General features: G+C 51.8%; 1 protein-coding gene across 1 annotated transcript in view; it reads right to left on the bottom strand.

The window, feature by feature from the left end:
- The window catches only part of AP1B1 (adaptor related protein complex 1 subunit beta 1), a 50,994-nt gene that overhangs the window by 15,411 nt on the left and 14,249 nt on the right, over positions 1–21,334 (bottom strand). Inside the window, exons 2-11 of the mRNA XM_075533823.1 lie at positions 13,127–13,189; positions 9,881–9,986; positions 7,627–7,762; positions 6,775–7,020; positions 5,632–5,822; positions 4,081–4,302; positions 2,473–2,593; positions 2,003–2,098; positions 969–1,084; positions 462–627 (exon numbers count right to left, since the gene is read on the bottom strand). Coding sequence (XP_075389938.1) covers positions 462–627; positions 969–1,084; positions 2,003–2,098; positions 2,473–2,593; positions 4,081–4,302; positions 5,632–5,822; positions 6,775–7,020; positions 7,627–7,762; positions 9,881–9,986; positions 13,127–13,163 — 1,437 coding nt within the window. The 5' untranslated portion in view covers positions 13,164–13,189. The remainder of the gene's footprint in view (positions 1–461; positions 628–968; positions 1,085–2,002; positions 2,099–2,472; positions 2,594–4,080; positions 4,303–5,631; positions 5,823–6,774; positions 7,021–7,626; positions 7,763–9,880; positions 9,987–13,126; positions 13,190–21,334) is intronic.

The following is a 21,334-nucleotide window of genomic DNA, read 5'->3' as shown; positions in this document are numbered from 1 at the left end:
AGCGACCCCATACACAAGAGAACAATACACTGGATGGACCAACTTCACGATCCTTATGCTTGGGTGCATTGCGGCCCCTGTGTCACGCTATCTTGTGGACGGTCTTCCTTGTTTTTACTTTCCCAAGCATGATGTCCTTTTCCAGGGACTGGTCTCTCCTGATAACATGTCCCAAATATAGGTGCCAAAAGCAAAAACGAGATGCCCATGATGTACGTACTCGATGGGAGAGCGGTTGGGCCCCAGGGGTCTCAGACCCTTGGATAGGTATGTACTGACTGGGACAACCTTGTGTGGTGGTGGTGGTGGTGGTGGTATAGCCAGAGTGGAGCTGCCCTTGGGGTCTGGAGCCTCCCCTGGGTTGGTGTGCTCTCTGGGCAGGGTGCTCCCACTGAGGGCTGGGGGACAGGGACAGTGTCCCCAGGGCATCAGGAGGGGCGGGTTTCGGGCGGGGTGCTCACCTGGGTGCTTTCGTCGTGGAAGCCCTCCAGGAAGCTTTCCAGCAGCTCGTCGGCATTGTCGATGCGCTCGGCGTACTCGCCCACGATCCAGATCATGGCGGCCCGGGCCTCGGGCTCGTCCAGGGAGTCTAGGTTCTCGCACAGTGTGGCGATCACACTCTCGTACCTGGGAGAGCACACACAGCTGACCAGAGCATGGCAGGAGCCAGAGAGGCAGCAGCGCCCTCCAGCCCCGCAAAAGGTGGCAAGTTTAGGATACGAGGTCTAGCTGTCACATCTTTGTTCTTATTTTGGCCTAGGTAGTAGAGGGGCAGCTCAGGAGGATTTTTTTTTAAAGCAAGAAAAGACAGGTTATTTTTTGGAAATATGAAGTGACTTCAAGAAGGTTTAGGCAAATTCTCTTATCTTTGGATCCCGTATTCCCGAGAACTTTGTGAAGTCTCCTCATGCTCCTCACCCCAAGTTGAGCCAGACTACCCTCTCCTGGGACGGGGGTGGGGCACATACTTGTTGGGGTACTTGCGGAAGATGTCCTTGATGACCACAATGGCTTCCTGGACCACGTAGTTGACCTTGGTCTGGATGAGATCGAGCAGCGTGCTCACACAGCGCTCTGCGGATTGCTGCATGGAGAGGGGCGGGAGGACAGTGGGCATGGCCCCTGCACCCATTTCCAGTAGGGCTGCCCTAAGCACAGCTTTAGCCCAGGGCTCAGAGTCACCCCTGGTTCACCTTCCTTGTCAGAAACAGGGATCAGAAGTGCTCCTCAGATGACAGGAGGAGGAACAGAAGGACCACCTACAGACCCGGGGAGGTGGCAGGGAAGCGCTCCGGGCTAGAGGTGTTAAAAACAGACTGAGGAGGGGCCACAGACCAAACTTCTGGGGGCAAGGTCTCAAGTCCTCCTTCCAGGTGAGTCTTTCCAGCCCTCCTCGGGGGCAGCCTGAGGGCAGCAACTACAAGGCCTCTTTCATGAATAGGCTCCCGGTACCAAAACCACACGGAAAGTCTCCACGGGGCCCTCTCTCCTCCTCTCATTCCAACACACTATCCTAATGTTCGGAGGGGAGACTCCTTAGGAGTGACCGGCTGTCCCAGAGCCGTTAGCCCCAGTAGACTGGTTTAGGGAGAATCTGGATAGACAGACAAGGAATCTTTTCATGGGTGGAAAACTGGGGGCAGGGAATGATGGATTTAGAGTAGCTCGTGGAGGGAAAGAGCACATAGTCAACTGACAATCAGCACATGACACATGTTCAAGTGTCTACCTGGTGATGCTCTGGCCAGAAAGCTCCGGGAGTGAAAGCTACGTCTACCAGAGCCCCCGGTTAGTGACTGCTCCATCATCTCAGCTAGCAGAGTGCACAGGAAGATGAGGAAAAATTTAAGTGGTGTGACTGTAAAGCCCAAAGAAGGAGCTTAGCCTGTACAAGGGGGGCGGGGCCTGGGGTGACCCTCAGGCCTTCCTAGACATGGGCAGCTAGCGGGTTCTGCTAGAAGTGGGTGGTCTCCTGGTACCAGGCAGAGTTCCAGGGCCTCACCTCGACTTTGATGGCACAGCGGCCAATGGCTCGCACAGCCTTCCGTACAAAGTCCACATCCACCTCTGTCGCATACTCTTTCAGCTCTGCCAGCACCTGCGGCCCAGAGAGAGAAGGGAGGGCTGGGGAGCAAGCATTTGGCAACCTGCCTGGACTGGGCACATGCAGACCCCCCAGCGGAGGGAAGGAGGGGCTTCCAGGTGCCCAGAGTGGGAAGCAGGAGAGGACCGGTGGGGCAGGCGGGCCCCGTGCTCCTCCGGTTGAGCTGGCTGACCCACTCCCACTTTTCACATGGAAGGAGGAAAGGCAGTGACAGGGAGAGAAAACTCCTTAGTACAAAACCCGAGAGTTGACCATGGCTGAGAGTTCCCAGGCGCTGTCCCCTGGGCTCAGTTCTCTTTCTGAGCAGCAGTCACTGGCCTACTGGACCCCAAACCCACGCCTCCCACCCCCAAGTCCATGCTGCCAACCTGGGCGATGTTGGCCTGCGAGGCCAGGCGGATCATGATGTCCAGTTTCTCCAGTTTCACATAGATGGGGTCATTGTACTTCACGAAGAAAACCTTCATCTCGTGTTTCAGGATCTCAGGCCTGGGGGTGGGGGTTCCCAGGGGGACAAGAGCCAGCATGAGCTGAAGAACACTCCGAATTTGCTGGGCCCCTTCTCCTGGGGCCTGAGTCACATGTGCCTAAGGACCCACTGACTGGCCTGAGCAAGGCTCCAGTGGCCATCACTGTGTGATGGACCATCGTGGGTACAAACCAGAGGCAGCAGGGGCAAAGGTGTGAACTCCAGGCTCTGCTTCCATGCCCACGATATGGGAATGGCAGTGTGCAAAAAGCAGCCCCTCATCCTTAGGAAGGCCTGGGTTTAGGGAGTAGTACCCCACCCCCGCTAACTGATATGGGTGGGTGACTGGGCCTAGATCCCTCATACAGTCAAGGTAGTTTACTCTGGACCCCTGCTTTCTCCAGGCCGGGCAGAGAATCTCTATGTCATCGGACTGAAACCAAACTCACTACCATCAATGCATCAATGCAAACGGGACTCCTAGCATCAGGGTGGGGCTGCCCCTGAGAGTTTCCAAGACTGTGGCTCTTAACGGGAGTCGAAAGCCCTGTTTGGTGTGCCCGCGAGAGAGGCAAGACCCCAAGCTGTGCTGCTGTAAGGCAGAACTTCTGCAATCAGGATTTGTCAGGACCAGGTCAGACCATGCCCCAGTGACACCGATCCCTTCTTAAGAGGCTTATCGTGTCAGAGCGCGCAGGGATGTTGTCACCTGAGCGGCTGCTCCGCAGGTCACTGCAGCTTATGGAGCCCAGAGCCCCGGGAGCACTCACTCGAATCCCTCACTCAGGCCTCCAGAGAGCATTCCCACATTCACCCCAGAGCCCAGAGCCCCCAAGCTCCCAGAGGGGAGCATGCCCTGTCTTCCTGGAGAGAATGACCAGGGCAGGCGCCACACCTGAGGGCAACCCCACTCCATGGCAGGACTCCCTCGGCCTCTCAGAGTCAGTGCTGCTCCACTCGTGTGCCTGTGCCCACTCCAGGGACTCAGCTCTCCCCTCCCCCATGCCCTGTACCCTAGGCTGCTCCATTATCTTGGGTTCTCCAGCCTCAAGAGATTGGAAAACTTCACACCCAACCGAGTTTGACCCACCACTGTAAGAGTGTTGGTGGGTGTGGAAGTCATCCTGTGTCCTTGGGTACGACCCTCAACTCCGGCCATTGGCCAGCCTGCTTCCTGGTGAGTGGCAGCTAGGGCTGCTCAGCGTCCGCATGACAAGCATGTGGGGCCAGAGAGGCCCAGGTGGTGGGGCTGTCCTTGCTGGAGGAATGTGGAGCTGCACCCTGGTCTCCCTACCCCTGGATGCCAGCAGCACCTCCTCCCTAATATGTGACAGCCAACAGTGTCTCTAGATATTGCCACATGTCCAGAGGGAGCAGACTTGACCCCAGCTGAAACCCAACGGAATGAGCTGTTCTTTGAGCCGTCCAGCCCAGTGATGGGTGCTGCCCTTCACCAGCACTGCCCGCCCCGCCAAGGTGCACACTGCTGGGGCGGGGGGAGCTCTACCTCTTCTGCACGATGAGGTTGATGTTGCGCAGGGCCACGTACTGTAGCTCAGGCTCTGCTGAGAGCAGCGTGACCAGGGGTGGGGCCAGCTTCTTGAGCAACGTGCCGTAGTAGTCTAGGTCCTTGGACAACATCTCCATGAACTTCATCAGCACCTTCACCGCAGACAGCACCACTGCGGAGTTGGCGTGGGACAGTCTGGGGGTGACCCGCTCGCAGATGCTGGGTCCATTCCATCGGGGCAAGCAGGAGACAGAGAAGGGAGAAGACCCTGTTTTCAGTTGTCAAGCTATCATGCCTGTGGCAGGAGGCAGCCTAGATCCTGGGTCCTCCCACTCGAGCCACAACTATCTGAGCCTCATCTCTTCTATAAAACGGGGGCTCCCCACTTGATGGGGTTGCTGAAGACTTAAATGAGATAAATGGGTAAAGCACGCTTCCAAGGCATGGCACCTGGCCTCTGCCTTCCTGGTGCACCAGAGGCATAAGAAGAATCAGGAAGAACAGGAGGACATGGAAATGCTTCGCCTCCATGAACAACCTGCCTTTTGCCTAGTAGGGTTCCCAGCTGCCACTCCTGAACACTTTGGTCAAAGATTCTATAAAAAACTCTTGATCCAAAGGGGAGTGAAACAGACTAGCATTTCAAATTCTCATGGACTCTAGACTTTCTGGAGCCAAGAGGCTGGATGAACTCCTGAAACGACTGCCCGGAGATCACCTTTTAACCTGAAATCAAAATATCCCCTGAATTCTTCTTAAATCCAAATCTTTTGCTGAGCTGGTAAAAAGTGCCTGCTTTGAGCATTATGCTCTTTTAAGAACCAGCTACGTGGGATCAAAGTGAAAACGGCAACCTGCGGGATTGGATAAAGCACGTGGAGCCACGAGTTTGTGGTAATGGGGGAGAAGGGACACAGGAAAGAAGGGTGAGGATGGTGGCATAGCTCAAAGAACGTCACCAGTGTCACTAGATGGCACGTCTTATTGGCTGAAATTGGCGCATGTTTTGCCATCTTCTCCTCCTTCTCCTAAACCAGCAGGTGAGGGATGTCAACCTCCTTCCCGGGGTGGTGTTTGGGGATTATCTGATAAGATGCACCCCCCACACCCCCCGATAACCTAGAGGGCACTGCTATGGGGCTGCCAAAAGAGATACCTACACTATATCCTGGATCACAGGCAATACAATAGTTTTTAATGGAGGCGGGGAGGGGCACGGTCAATAACTTTTTTTTCTTGGCAGGGCTGGGGAACCTGTGCTAACGCAGGGAAACTTAAGTAGCAGAGCCTCAAGGTGACTTCTCCCTGGTGTCTCTGACATGCCCAGTCCTTACTCGCCATGGGTGACCTGGCCCCAGCAGCTCAGAAGCCCTTGCTCTTTGTCAGAGCCTACAGTCTGAACCAATGTACAAGCTGCCGCCAGCCTGGCTCTGGGGAGCTGAGAAGCTACAGGCCACCCTTGAGCTGGGTTTGAGGGACTTGTGCACAACACAAGGCCTGAGGCCCAGGCCGCTCAAGGCCGCTGGGCATGGGCAGCACGCCGCTCACCTCTGGGCCTCACGGTCGTCCTTAGGCGTGTAGTTGGCCAGGCAGTCGAGGATGAAGATCTGGCCCCACTCGGTGCACTCGTTCAGGGCAGTGAGCAGCTTGTTGATGGACTGTGGGTTCAGGTCGAGCAGGTTGCTGCTGGGGTGAGACTCGGCAATCTCCGAGAGGGCAGCCACCGCGTTTGCCACCACCTGGGTGAGAGGGGGTAAGGGGCAGAGGCTGGGTACCAGTGTCGGGGCCCATGTTGCCCTGCCCGTCCCCACGGATGCTGGCAGGCCAGAAGGCAAATCACCTGAAGGCAATATGACTGACAGGAAGGTTGTGGAACAGCTAAGCCCCATCCTAGCACTCCTCTGTAAACAGACGGAAAATAACTGCACCTGGCACTTAGGAAGAGGCAGACCAAACGGAGCAGTGGAGCGCATTCCCAACCACTGAACCCAGCTGGTCCGTGCTGGATGACCCAGGAGCCCCTCAAGGCTGCTGGAGTGAGTGTGGGGCAGGGGCTAGGGATCCCAGAGCTTTGCCAGGTCTGCATTCTCCGCATGGTTCCCACTGACCAAGAGCTAGTGCCCCCCTGTCCTGGCCACCGGCCCTCACATGAGAGCAACACATCTGTAGGAAGCAGTGGGAATGGCTGGGTCGAGGGGTTTGCACATTTCCTTTTTAATGGAATAGGCCAAGCTGCTTCCAAAACATTGCCAGTGCTGAGTGTGAGGAAACTCGCAGGCCACAGACCTGAGGCCTATCTTCCAGGCTGTGAAACCTGGGAAATGTGGGCAGAAGGGTCACCCCTCCTGAGATTCAGAGCCGGAAGTCTTGGTGAGAAGATAGCTGTCAACTGTGACTGAACAGCAGGAGGAGGGAACTCATCTGGACCACACACCCACCACAGACCAAGCTATGTTGGCCAGGCCCTTCCCATCACAGCCACCCTGAGCTCTGTCTGGCGGAGGGAGCAAAGGGCTCTGCAAGGTTATGCACGGAGTTCGAGATGATACAGCGAAGGGGCTCCAGGCCTGGCTCCTTCCATGACAGGGGCACCAGCTCAATTCAGCCACTCAGCAGGGCCCTGACCATCGGGAACTGAAGAAGGTCAAGCCAAGTCTCTCAGAGATCCCCCTGGAGGTGGTAGAGGCTCACCATGGGGTTGGAGTCAGAGATGAGGTCCTTCAGGGTGTCCAGGAAGCCCTGGTCCTCCACCAGCTGGGCATTGATATCGTGGAGCTTGGCCACACACACAGCTGCTGTCTTGCGTACATAGGGGTCCTCATCCTTCAGGCACTTCCGGAGGGGCTCACACAGGTACTCTGTGATCTTGTCCACACGGATGCAACCCATGGTTCTCACGGCCAGGGCTCGAATCAGAGGGTTGGGGTCCTCACAGTCCTGAGGAGGCAGAAAGAATCGTATGAGGGTCAAATTCTTCCCGGCCTGCTCACATGAGCAACATCAAACAACAATGGTGAGAGTTCCCCAGCAAAAGTCAAGGCCAAGCAGTAAGCACCTAGCATTTGCCAGACAGGGCTCCAGGGGCTCTGCCCACCCTCCCCTTTTGCCCTTACAGGAGACACCAGTACTGGCTCTGTTGTACTGATGAGGGAGCAAAGGTTGTTAGGGGCCAGGAGCTTCCAGAGTCACACAGGAAAGCTGTGACTCAGTCCCACGCCCTGCAATCTTCCCCGTGGGTGAGCATCAGCAGGGCTGGGGAAGCGAGGGTTCTAGAGGGGCACCGAGCTCCTGATTCCCGTCCCCACCCACTTCTCAGTTTAGAAAAGAGGAAAGGTGGGAGGGGAGATTCCAGTGGGGGGGCACTCTCAGCCCCTGAGTAGCTAGAGAGAGTGGGGCACAGTGCTGGAGGAAGAGGCACTGGCAGGTAGGCGGAGGGCCTGGGAAGGAGGCCACTGCTGTCCTCCACTACCACTACCCCAACCCTGGGAGATGGAGAGGTGGAGCAGTGAGTACCCACTGCCCCTCCTGTCGACTCTGCCTCACCTTCACAAAGGTGTTGACAGCCATAATAGCCATGTCGGGCTGGCTCTTAGCGTAGTTCATCAAGTATAGGTACACCAGTTTCTTCAGTTCCAGGTTGTCTGTCTGCATGCAGTTCACCACGTCTGGGAAGAGGGCACTGAAAAGCCAAAGAGCTGTCGGAGTGGGGCAAGTGGGGCGGGCCATTCCTCAAGGGCGGGAAGCGGGGAAGACAGAAGGCTAGTAAATAGGAGGGCACCAGCTATGCCCCGTGGCTCTAAAACACACATGATCCAGCCCCAACTCTGTCCGCCCCCGGTTATCTGTATGATGCTGGGAAAATGCCTTCATCCTCAGTCTCAATTTCCTCATTTGTAAGACAGGTGTCACAAAATCCACTTCACGGGACTTTGTGATCTTGAAATCAAACGATCCAAAAGCCATCTGGCCCCTCAGGAGAGCGCTTCTTCACTCTCCCTAGTACCTCCTGCAGCCTGCTGCTTCCGAGAGGTGGGCTGCAGGTGGTGGTGCGCTGTTTCCATGAAAGCCCAGGGCAGGCCAGCATGTGGGTACCGAACACTATGGGCCTCGTTTACAGAGCCCATGTTACAGATCTTCTGTAACCCTGAGGTTCACCTGCCTGAGGAGTGAGACTGTTGCCAGAGCCTGGGCGCTCAGACAGTTTGTTACACTCGGTGGAACCCTTCCCAACATGGGGGCACCCAGCAGTCCTGGGGAAGCTCTAGTTCCTGTCTCCTTGCTACTGGGCTTTTATGAGAAGGGACATGGTACCACAGGGACTTAGGAGGTCAAGGTGAACCTCCTGGGCAAGGAGGTGGGTGCCGTTGCCAAGTCCCCATGGGCTGAAGCTGTGACTGGTGGGTGTGGCCCAGGCAGAGGGGTGTGAAGCAGAGAGGAGCTGCCGAGGGGCCTGACTCCTCTGGTGCATCAGCAGAACCAGCTCATCTGAGGTGAGAGAACAAAGCTGCCTCCTCTAGGAGGAAGTGACACCACGGTCCTGGCTTTGTCACCAGGTGGCACCAGGAGCACCTGCTTTCCCCTTGCCACTCTGATTGCGGCAGATGCCTCTGCGTTGTGCTTCCTTCAGTCTCCCGGGGAGTTGGGAGCTTCCTTGCTGAGGGTGGCAATGAGACAGGGAAGTCCACAAGGGACTGGGAGGGATCAATAATGGTGCCACAGGACCCAGATGGGGGCAACTCTGCCAGCACCCAAGCCCATGAAGCTTAGGGTTGGACACCATGAGGGCCTAGAGGGGTGGGCTTGCGGGAGACCTTGGGAAGTGCTGGACTTGAGCCCTGAGTTTGCCATTAGCCTACATGACCTTTGAGCAATCATGTGACCCTTTCCTTAAATTAAATTACTTAGACTCTGGGACTCGTGATGACCCAAGTTCTGCCAACTCTCAGACACTGTGCAAATGGAAGCAATCAGCAGTCCCAGGCCCTGCCTTCGGGAACTTTATGATCTCGTGGGCAGGGAAACAGAAGACCTGTGAGGAGAGGGGCCACTGGGTGAAAGCCGGAACCTGGGGGGGTGGGGGTGGGGGTGGGGAGCGGGGGTGCAAGCCTGTCAGGGAAGGAGAACTTGGTATTTCCCTCCAAACGGGGTGCTAGAAAAGTGTAAGACCATCCCTGTCAAAGGTGGGAAGCTGGCGAAGCTGGGAAAAACCAGGCAGTCCCAGAGGATCAGCACCACCAGCCTCCCTGAATGTCCTCACATAGGATGTTCTCATAGAATTGGTTCTGGGAAGCCAGAGGCCCGGAGCAGGAACAGGTGCCTGTGGGCGGGTGACCAGGGAAAGCAGACACTGAGGGGTTTGTAAAGCTGTGCATAGGGGTGGCAGCAGTTCACACATCATCGACTCCAGCATTAGGTGCACACCAGAGGCCGAAAACTGGCCAGGCCCAGCCTGCACCTGTGTTTTCCTTGGTTCTCACCGTGTCTGTTTGCTTGACGGGGATTTCAAAAGAGAGATGAAGAAGGCTAAAATCCAGAGTTCCAGTTCTTTTGAAAAACCAGAAGAGGGGCCACCCTGGGCTTGTCATGTTCCCAGCAGGCAGCTGTGTCCTTCACCTACTCAGTAGCATCGAGGCTTGTGAGCCCGGTGCCAACAGAGCCTTCTGCTGGGGCAGCAGGCTGGTAAAGGGAGCTGCACAGGAGGTGGCAGGGGTCCCCAGGGACACCCTGAGGGACAGCTGTATACTGAGCCCAAGTGACCAACCTTCCCTCTGTCAGCTGGCCCCACCCCTGTACCCACCTGACGTCTTTGCCCACAGTCATGGAGGCGATTACTTTCTTCACTGCCTCCTTCTTCTTCTCCTTCTTGTCGCTGTTGAGCTCTGCCTTCAGCTCAAAGATCTCCCCTAAAAAAGGAGATGGTCAGGAGCGGTCCGCCTCACCCATCAGGGTAGCGCCCCGCTCCCACCAAGAAGGAACTGGAAGAAGGCAAGCAAGACAGTGCTACCAGCTGAAGGCTGCTCTTGGCCCCTGTCCTCAGCTGGGACAGGCTAGCAGAGGGACACCATTAGGACGGCCATTGGATCAGGCAGAGACCGTCAGTGACCAAGGTTCTGCAGGGACAAAAACCGTGCTGGCAAGTCCTGCTTAGTGTGACTGTTAAAGATGCTGTCAAAAACCCCGGGAGGAGACACAAGCTCCTGGCAGCCCCCCAACCCGGCCACCACCACCACCACCACCACGGGAGACCCGGGGGCCTAGGACTTCAGCATGAGGGGGAAGAAGGGACTAGATCTAGTCCCACACGTGCCTCTTCCTGTTTTCCTAGAACATCTCATTGAAACTGCTGGCTCAGGGTTTCACTTCCTGAGCCGGGGCACAGGCTCTGACGACGGGAATTCTGCTGCCTCGTGAAAGCTCCATTTCTCAAGACCTTGATAATCTGGAAAAGGCCAGCGAGGATGGAGGGTGGCTCCAAGGCCTGCCACAGAGAGGGACTCAGGACCTTAGAATGGGGAGGGGGCAGGCCTCCCAGGCTCCAGAGAGGCAGCTGGCATTTCCCAAGCCCTCTGACTTCCCACGCACGTTCTCAGTCTGCCCTCACATGCTGCATTCTCCCCATTTTACAGATGAGCATCAAGAGGCTTTAGGAAAGAGTCAGGAGGTTGCTGATGATAGTAGATAGTTCATCAGTGGAGGGTCAGGATTCAAACCCAGCTTGGCCAGTTCCAAAGCTGGTGCTGAATGATGGTGCTCTGGCCTGCTGAGGACACTCACGCATGCCTCTGCACCTGTTGTCCTGTCTGTACTCTCTGCCTTTCCCCAGGTGCTAAGTGACCTCTTTTGCTCCCCCAGGTGTCCATCCCCCCCATCTCAGCACCTGGCACTCAGTTTGCCCACACTGATGGTGGCCACTGGGCCCTTCTTTGGCAGGATGAGTTACTTGGGTTGGGGGTGACACATGGGGTAAGGGAAGCAGGGTGCTGAGGCAGCTCTGGTGGATTTACAGTAAGAAAAGGAAAACATGTAGGATTTTTTTTATCACGACTGAGGTGAATTGCAACTTCAGCAAAGACCATGAGGCAGAGACGGCAAACAAGAGGGATTAAAATCAATCACACTGCAAGGTCGGGGGCAAGGCCGGTTGGAGGATATTGCTCAACACAGCCTCCAGGAATCTTGCCGATCTCGCAGCTCAGATCTGTGGCCCTACAAGGCTGAAGGGGCACACGCCCTTCCTTCCCCTGATACCGAGGGGCCCAGGTCTCCCTGCTCTGGGATCCACAAACCAGCTCAGCCTGCCCTGGGCCCCACTGTAAGGGTCACCCTTGTGCTGCTCTCACCGCATTTGGTCAAACCAGACCCATCAATGAAAGGGTCATATCAACCCTGAGAAAGTAGATGGGTGAACTTGGAGTCTGCTTGCTTGTGAAATGAGGGGTCTTGTAGTGGCTGAGGAATGTACTTCTCTAAAGGCCCAAATCTAGTCAGTCATCTCTCAAATTATACAATTCTCTCAACCCCCCAGTACTGACCCCCTACTTCAAGCAGCATCATCTCCCAGGTGAACTGTGGTCCTGGTCTCCCTGGCCTCTCTCTAATTTCACTTTTCCAACCACAGGATGAATCTGCCTCAGGCCTTCCCTAATTTAAACCCAACACTGATGTCAGATTCAAGAAAGAACCTGGGCATCTCTCTCCAGAACACCCCCTCCAAAAAAACCCCCAACAAAACAAGCAAGCAAAAACATACGTATTGCCATGGAGTCTATCTGATTCATTCGAATCTATAGGCACAGAGTAGAACTGTACCATAGGTTGTCTTCTCTCAAGAAACACACTGCCCACGAGTCGATGGCCACTCACTGCAACCCTGTAGGACAGGGTAGAACTGCCCCTGGGGGCTTCCAAGACTGTCCCTCTACGGGAGCAGAAAGCCTCATCTTTCTCCTGGAGAGTGTTCCCACTCCTGCTCCACACCTCTCCTCACCACACTCCCATTATGTGCCCAGCAAACCCCCCAGACACCCCACAGCCACAGCTCTCTGCCCTTCCCTCACCGCAGCACCCAAGAGCCAGGCTGGCGACTCTGTCCATTTTCGGCATTGCACGTGGCAGTGCTCCGTAACAACTGGTTGGGCAAAAACACCAAATGTTCCACGGCTCTCCCAGTAAACTCTTTCATCTCTATTTTTGATGGTGAAGTGAGTGAAAGTTTACAGAGCAAATTTATTTTTCTGTTGAACAAGCCTACACATTTTGTTTTGTGATGTTGATTGCAATCCCCACATACCATTACACGTTTCCTACTTCCTCCCTGTGGTGACTGTTTCCATCTATCCTCCTTTCCATTCCTTCCTGCCTCCTCAGCTGCCCTCTGGGCGAACAGCCTCCTACCGTCAATAACCAGAGACTCATGTCCTGGGCAGCAAGCAAGCGTTTTTCAACCTTGGATGGAAGAGCGGGGGGAGGGAGGAAAGGCTGGCCCAAAAGATGCTGACAGGGTTGAAGTACATTCCTCAGCCACTACAAGACCCCTCATTTCCCTAAAAAACAGGAAAGTCCAAAATACCCCGAAAAGCTAGGTCAGCAAAGTTCAGTTTAGCAAATCAACAGACTCATGGGCAGTCATTAGAGCTGTGGAGGCTGATGGTAAATGAAAAACAGGATGCAAACGTCGTATGTCCGTCGTATGTAATCTCCTCAACCATGGATAAGGACCAAGCACCCCCCCCCCCAATTACTGTGGGGCTGCCAATAGGAAGAAAGCATGCTTTCTTTTCCCTAGAACACAAACACCATGTTTAGCGATTTTAAAGGCCATGGGAGGGGGATCGGGGAGGAGGGGACTTTCAGACTTGATGCAAATGTTGGTCCCTTTCTGAGTTCTAACTACAGTGGGCAATTTCTCACACCACCGTCAGCTCATTTTTCCTGCTAACGAAGCTTTGGGGCATCCTAGTGCCTGCTTCTGTGTCTCTACCCCGAACCATCTCCCCAGTGGGGTAAGCAGAAGGAGTGGGCCCGGCCATGAAACAAACAGTACCTTTCTTGGTGGTTGTGAAGTACTTTGAGTCCGTCATTTTGGTCCCTTAGTGGTGGCCAGACTCTGCAAGACAGAAGAAAAGGGTGGTGCTCAACAGTAGTCACTCCCATTTTCTGTTAGCGTGTCCAGTGGGCACCGAGGAAGAGGGGGAGGAGCCCAGCATGTCCATGGAGATGGCTTCTTGACTCTTTGCTGGGCAACTATCACCTGTTAGATGATGGTTGGTAAGATTCTGGAGGCAAATTTCGAGGACGGTGCTGTCAGGTAGGCATTGGACTGTAACCCCAAGTCTAGCAGTTCAAGTCCACCAGCTGCTCCACAGGAGAAAGGTGACTATCTGCTCCTGTAGAGATTCACAGCTTTGGAAACCTCATGTAGAGTCGCTATCGAGTTGGAATCAACTCAATGGCAGTGAGTTTTCTGGTTTTGCCCACGTTTGGGTTTTTTTTTTTTTTTTTTTTAAGATCAGCACATTTTATTGCAGCTTAACATCAATTTAAAAATGTAAAAGCAGGAATTCACATTTTCAAGGCTATTCATTAAAGTCTTATTGTATTACGTAAATAGTTAAGGAGGTAAAATTTACCATAAACTGCGAAAGGACACATCTGTACATTTGCTCATGAAACCACATAATTATATGCTTATTAAGACATATATATGTATAAGGACAGCGTCCCTGCATGGAGCTGCTAAGGCACAGAGAGGACTGTACGGCCAACAAGAGCTCCAGACATGATGACCCCTCCCTGGAGCACACCCTGACCGAGGACAATACTGGGGACACACGCAGGGAGTGAGTCCAGTCCTAACCCACCCCAAACGGGGCGAACCAAGAAGGGAACCTAACAGATCAGCAAATGGAGCAAAGCAAAGCCACAAAACCCCTGAGGAGCCTCCAAAATAGATTTCAAGCTAGGAGGGGCAGTTCCTGGAACCCCCCAGGACCAGTGGGAAGACAGACATAAAGGTCAACAGACAGACATGAAATTATCTGTGCTTTCTCGGGTTTTCTTTTGGCTTGTAATTATTTTTCTTTAAATATATATTTTTTTCTCTTTCCTTTTTCCCCCTTTTTATTCCGTTTCTTTTGTTTTCTTTTTGTATTGTCTACGTTATTGTTGGTTTGCCTGCCTATATAAAATAGACATGGGAAACAAGCCAGAGGAGAAAGCAATTGGACCCAAGCTTTCAGAGGGACCTATGGGGAGGAAGAGGCGGGTGAAGGGAATGGTGAGCAAACAATGCCATAGACAGGGGAACAACTAGGGAATTAAAATCAACAATGAGGAAAACATAGAGATCCTGGGGGTCCTGGTGCAATAAAAATCTAGCTGAGAGGAATTACTAAGAGGCAGAAGAAGGGAAAGTGTGATAGCGGGATGGGAAAAAAAGGTAAAAGGAAACAGATCTACGAAGCAAAACTATGGATAAAGGTGTAGATATAGACGTGCAGGTATGTAAATATATTAACTCATAAAAATAGAGGTATTGGCACAGGTGCGTATATTTATATGGCAATACATTGAGGAAGTGGATGGACTTTGGGCCTCTGCTGAAGACCTCCCTAAACGCAAGAACACTGTTCTAACAACCTGGCATTCTGTGATGCTCACCCTCCTTACACGATCAAAGAAAAAATGGGTACACAGCAAATGTGATGAAGAAAACTGATGGTGCCCAGCTATCAAAAGATATAGTATCTGCGGTCTTAAAGGTTTGAAGTTACACGAGTGACCATCTACCTATCAGAGATGCAATAAGCCCACATTGAAGAAGAATACCAGCCTGTGTGATCATGAGGTGCCTTTGGGATCAGGTAACAGACATCAGAAGATCCAAAACAAGTAAACAAAAAACATACTATTGAGAATGTGGGGGCACAAAGGAGAGACACAAAATCCATCTGTAGACAATGGGACGGACATCCCTTCACAGAAGGGTCACAAGGAAGGGATGTGTCAACCAGGGTGAAATATAGCACCAATGAAATACACAATATTCTTCTGGTTCCTTGAGGCTTCCTCACCCCCGACTCTCATGACCTCAGCCATGAGGCTCTCATGAGAGCCTGCCTTTCACTGCAGGCTATGCCAGTGCATGTACACAGGTACAGATAAGAGCTCAGGACGCACTTAATCCAGGTTAGAGAAAGTCCTCAAGAACAGAAATGGGAGTAAGCAATACCAGGAGGATAGGGGGAAGATACGGAGAGGAGGGGAGAAGAAACTTTGGGGGAAGGGAGACAGCAGTCTGTTTAAGATACATTAGAGGGAGGCATATGGTAGCCAACTAAAATGGAGTGGGGGAGAGGGGAAAAAAATGGGTAGAGGGGCACAGGGCACTAACCAACCCAAGGGGAGGGTATTGTTTATATCTCCATGGGGAAAGAGGGACCAGACTTCAACCCAGTGCTCCAAGATGTGAATGCAACATGCCAGCATGGGGTAGGGAACCAGTGAAGAGGTCTGAGGGGCTGGCCCCAATCCCAACTACACAGACACCTGCCCCTCCCCCCAGAAGAATTTATTTCAGAGGACAGCACTGAATCTGCAGCTCCAGGAGAGAGACATGTCTGATCAGAGTACATGGGAGCAAATGAAGGGGGAGGAAGAGAGAGTATAGCACATTCTGTCCCACCAACCCTTGAGGACGATTATCCCGCTCAGAGCAGTCAATCCACAGAGAAGACCAAATGGCCAGCCCCATGAAATCCCTCACTGACCCATAGCCCTACAGGGGACAACACTGGAGACACAGTGTAGGAATTCCGCCCAATCTGATCCCACCACACCAAAGCAAAACACTAAGGGTGTGGAACAGAACATCAAGGGGAACAGAGCAATGAAGTCCCCAGGGAATACCAAAAGTAGACTTTGGGGCCAGGGTTGGCGCCCCAACAGACTCGACTGGAAAACACTCCGAAAGGCCAAGAAATAGTCCTTGAACTAACTACAAGCTTTTCTTTCTTGTTGTTGTGTTTTGTTTTGTTCTTTGTCATTGGTATGTTGGTGTTGTTGTTGTTTGGTTTTGCTCTATCTTGTTTTTGTGCATGTTATTATCTCCGCAGGCCTGTCTAAATAAGATAGGCTGGATGAACAATCTGGAGGCGAAAACAATGGACCGACAGTTCCAGGGGGCACATGGGAGAGGGGGAGTTGGGGGTAAAGGTAGTGGTGTTAACAAACTGAGGGACAAGAGAACAACCAGTGATCCAAATTGGTGGTGAGGAGGGTGTAGGAGGCCTGGTAGGGTGTGACCAAGGGTAATGTAACTGAGAGGAATTACTGAAACCCTAATGAAGGCTGAACCTGATAGTGGGACAAGAGGAAAGTAAAAGGAAATAGAGGAAAGAGCTAGGAGGTCTTTTATAGAGGTCTAAATACAAGCATGTACATATGTAAATATATTTATTTATGAGGATGTGAAAATAGATTTATGAGCATACATGTATAGATTTAGTATTAGGCAGCAGATGGATATTGGGCGTCCACTCAAGTACTCCCTCAATACAAGAATATTTTGTTCTATTAAACTGCCATTCCATGATGCTCACCTTCCTGACACTCTCGCTGAAGACAAAGCGGGTTCATAAGAAAATGTGAAGAAAGCTGATGGTGCCCCACTATCAAAAGATATAGCGTCTGGGGTCTTAAAGGCTTGAAGGTAAACAAGCGGCCATCTAGCTCAGAAGCAACAAAGCCCACATGGAAGAAGCACACCAGCCTGCGTGCTCACGAGGTGCTGAAGGGATCAGTTATCAGGCATCAAAGAACAAAAAAATCATATCATTGTGTGCTCACCTCCCTGATACAACCACTGAAGACAAATGGGGTCATAAGCAAATGTGGTAAAGAAAGCTGATGGTGTCCAGCTATCAAAAGATATACTGTCTAGGGTCTTAAAGGCTTGAAGGTAAATAAACGGCCAGGTAGCTCAGAAGCAACAAAGCCCACATGGAAGAAGGACACCAGCCTGTGCGATCACGAGGTGTCAAAGGAATCAGGTACAAGGAATCATCAAAACAACAATCATATCATTGTGAATGAGGGGGAGTGCAGAGAGGAGACCCAAAGCCCATCTGTAGGCAATTGGACATCCCCTTACAGAAGGGTTGAAGGGTCGGGAGGAGGAGAAGAGCCAGTCAGGATGCAGTGTAGCAACAATGAAACATACAACTTTCCTCTAATTCCTAAATGCTTACCCCCATCCCCACTATCATGATCCCAATTCTACCTTACTAATTCCGCTAGATCAGAGGATGTACACTGGTACAGATAGGAACTGGAAACACAGGGAATCCAGGGCAGATGATCCCTTTAGGACCAGTGGTGTGAGTGGCGATACCCGGAGGGTGGGGTGGAAAAGGGGAACTGATTATAAGGATCTACATATAACCTCCACCCTGGGGGACAGACAACAGAAAAGTGGGTAAAGGGAGATGTCAAACAGTACAAGATGTGACAAAGCAATAATTTATAAATTATCAAGGGTTCATGAAGGAGGTGGGGAGTGGCGAGAGAGGGGAAAAATGAGGAGCTGATACCAGGGGCTTAACAGGAGAGTAAATGTTTTGAGAATGATGAGGGCAATGAATGTACAAATGTGCTTTACACAATTGATGTATGTATGGATTGTGATAAGAGTTGTACGAGCCCCTAATAAAATGATTAAAAAAAAAAAAGAACTTAGCTCGAGTGGAGGGAGGGTGGGTGTAAAAGGGGGAACCGATTACAAGGATCTACATATAACCTCCTCCCTGGGGGATGGACAACAGAAAAGTGGGTGAAGGGAGACATCAGTCATTGTAAGATATGACAAAATAATAATTTATGAATTATCAAGGGTTCATGAGGGAGGAGGGAGCGGGAAGGGAGGGGAATAATGAGGAGCTGATACCAAGGGCTCAAGTAGAAAGCAAATGTTTTGAGAATGATGATGGCAACAAATATACAAATGTGCTTGACACAATACATGTATATATGGATTGTGCTAAGAGTTGTACGAGCTCCCAATAATATGATTAAATTGAAAAAAAGAAAGAAATTAGAGGGATGGGGTGTTGTTACAGTGAACACACCACAGGCTGTGCAGGTTGATGATGCCTTGTGAATGTATGTGCTGCAGCGAAGCCTGTCGTTGTACCTGCTGATGCTGTCTGTCTGGAGAATAAACCTGGATGGCTCTGCCCCCCGCCAAAAAGATATGAAATTAATAATAATTTATAATTTATTAAGGGATCACCAGGGAAGGAGAGGGGGTAAAAAGAGGAGCAGATACCATGAGGTCAAATAGAAAGTAAATGTTTAGAAAATAATGATGGCAACATATGTGCAAATATGCTTGATACAATTGATGTCTGGATTGTTTTAAGAGCTGTAAGAGCCCAATAAAATGATCTTAAAAAACAAACAAAAAAAGGCAATGCTCAGGGGAAAAAAACCATATGTAGAGTTACCATGAATCTGTTACTTCTCCCAAAGGCACAAAGCACAAAGTAATTTTCATGACCCCTTCTTCCCATTGGTGTTGCCTCTTCCTCACTGCGATGCTCTCGCATCAGATTTTAAGGACTGTGTCATTTGAAGCACGAGGATGTGGCCAGCCACCCTTACTTCAGACTTGTCTTTACTGTCAGTGTGCTTGTGCTAAGAGAAGGGTGAGGACCAAGGAAAGGTGCTGCCGCTGTGCACTCTCCTGGGTCTGCTGCGCTTGCCCAGTGTTTGAATGGGAAGCGCCTTTGACTCCGCAGTTCTACTTGTAGGAATCACATCTACAAAAATCCTGGCCTGATGACATCTGTTTAAAAGTTTTACTGTACCTCTGCTTCTAACAGGACTCAACCGGAGATAAACATCGGTAGAGAAACAGGGAGAGTGCTACAGGCATAAAGGGGCTTCAAAAAGCATGTGGAAAAAGTCCATTACCTTTTCATCCCACTTTTCCTCAAACATTTTGAAACGCCCCCTGAGTAGAAGGGTAACAGCCTCTTCATGAAGCCCACCCTGACCCAGGTGTTACACAGGTTAACTTGTTGCAGAGCCTTCAGAGCCTCAAGGAGGTGCCTGGAAGGAGTCCTGCCTCGATTCACAATGACCTGACAGGGCAGCCTAGAACTGCCCATGGGGCTTCGCAGAAACACATCTTCCTCCTGTGGACCAGCAGCTACCCACACCACTGTGCCACCAGGGCTCCCTACGTGGGTATCGTCAAATGAGTTGGGCAAATGCTGGGTTTTAAAAGTCAGGGAGCGATGGGGTAACCACATTCTCAGAAGTAGGAATGTCCACACATTGTGGAGAACTTAAAATTTCACTGAAAAACCCACGAAAATATCTCAAAAAGCAAAAAGCCATGTAAGTGTCTTCTCTAGTTTCTCATTAGTACTGTTTTCGCTAAATGAAGAAAGCTGAGGAGGAATTTTGCTTTCATGAAAAGCCAGCCCAGCGTTCAGCATTTGCTTTGCAGAGACCCATTGAAGAGGCAGCCTGGGACCCAGCAGCTCCTTCTTCCATCTCAGCACCAAGCTGCCCTGGCTGTGAACCCGAGCTGTGACCCCTGTGTGTTAGCATTATTTGAGGTTGCAGGTGTTTGGGGGGGATGATTTGGTAGGTTATTTTGGGGGGCCTGGGAGCAATGGGGGAAAGTGTCTTCTGTAAATTACTGGTCACTGCTTCATCAAGTGACGCCATTTGAGCTTGCAAAGCTTTCCTAAGAAGCCTCTCCTTCTGGAGACCCAGTGAAAACTGCATACCCTGCAGATGCTAAAGTGCTTCCCAAACCCGCCTGCCCCACTTCCTCAAGGGACCTCTTGGGGTCACCCAGGGCAACGCCCACAGTAAGCCGTGCTGTTCTAAGACCTCAGGAGTAGGTACACTCCTATGGCCTATGAACACTTATTGAGCACCCACTGTAAACCTCAGGCCTGTCTACTCTCATAAAGAGTTAGTGTTAGAAACCCAGAAGGGCCATTCTACCTTGTCCCGTAAGGTAACTATGAGTCAGAACTGCCGCAATGGCAGTGACTGAGTTTTGAGTTTTACTGTACCCCTCTTAGATTCCCTAGGTGGCACAAGGGCTGCTGACTGCTGCTAACCTCAAAGTTGCCAGTTTGAATTCACCCAGTGGTGTTGCAGATAAAGGCCTGACGATCTGCTTCTGTTGAGATCACAGCCAAGGAAGCTCTGTGCGCAGTTTTGCTTTGAGAGACATGGGACTGCTGTGAGTCAGAAATGAGTGAGAGCCATAGGATGGTCCTCCTGGGCAACAGATGGCAGATAAAAATGTCACCAGGAGCCTAGTACTCTGGACATGTGGCAGAGGCCCCAGGGGGACTGCTTTAACAACTATTGAGAAGCCAAGGCATTTATACACATGACCTCATTTAATGCATGGTCTCTAATCTTACCAATGAGTTAAGTGCCTTTAACCTCATATTATTGACGAGGCAACCAAGGCTCAAGGATGTGAAACAACTTGTCCAAGGTCACCGGCTTATAGTGGCCAGGCGACCAGCCAGGTCTGTCTGAACTCAGAGCTTGGTCTAGGGCTGAGGGACCTCTGCTTCCGCTACCTGAGAGGGGAGGTGGCTAACAACTCAGTCCCCAAAGTGTGCTGCCTTCCAGAAGTTCCAGCTAAAATAGAATACCATATACAACCCCACAAAGGAGAAATTCAAACGAAGAGCTCCGCCCACTCTGTCCCTTCTATGGCTTCTGTGGGACTCAATGTGTCACCCATCAGCATGCTTTTCCAATGTCCTGTGGTGACATGAGCTACTGGTGGGACAAGTGAGAGGACTCATTTCAGAAGTCTTTGCAAAGGAAGCGGGCAGGATGCTTGTAGTCCTGACAGGACAGCCCTGGGATGTTCCCAAGCTGAGAGCTGCCCACCGAGTTTGCATAGAAATCAGTAGGAAGCCAGTGTGTTCAGACGCTGAGCTGCTCCAATCCTTTGTGGATTCGGTAGAAGAAAAGAATAAAGGACTTGCAAAAGAAAGGCACAATCCCACTTTCCTTTTGCTTTGCACAGTTGAAAAGGGACCAGGGCGCTGTTCTAATGGGAGCCAAGAGAAAGTCAGCAAGGAGGTCACATCTGATGGCTGCATGGGCCTCTCAGTGTGAGTCACAAAGGGAGGGACGGCTGGCTCCCCTCTCTGCCCCTCCACACTGGGCCCAGGGTTTGGCAAATGGCAAGTGCTCAATTAAT

Source organism: Tenrec ecaudatus, chromosome 16 (assembly GCF_050624435.1).
Source record: "Tenrec ecaudatus isolate mTenEca1 chromosome 16, mTenEca1.hap1, whole genome shotgun sequence".
Classification (NCBI taxonomy): Eukaryota; Metazoa; Chordata; class Mammalia; order Afrosoricida; family Tenrecidae; genus Tenrec; species Tenrec ecaudatus.
This window is presented reverse-complemented; position numbering and strand designations above follow the sequence as displayed.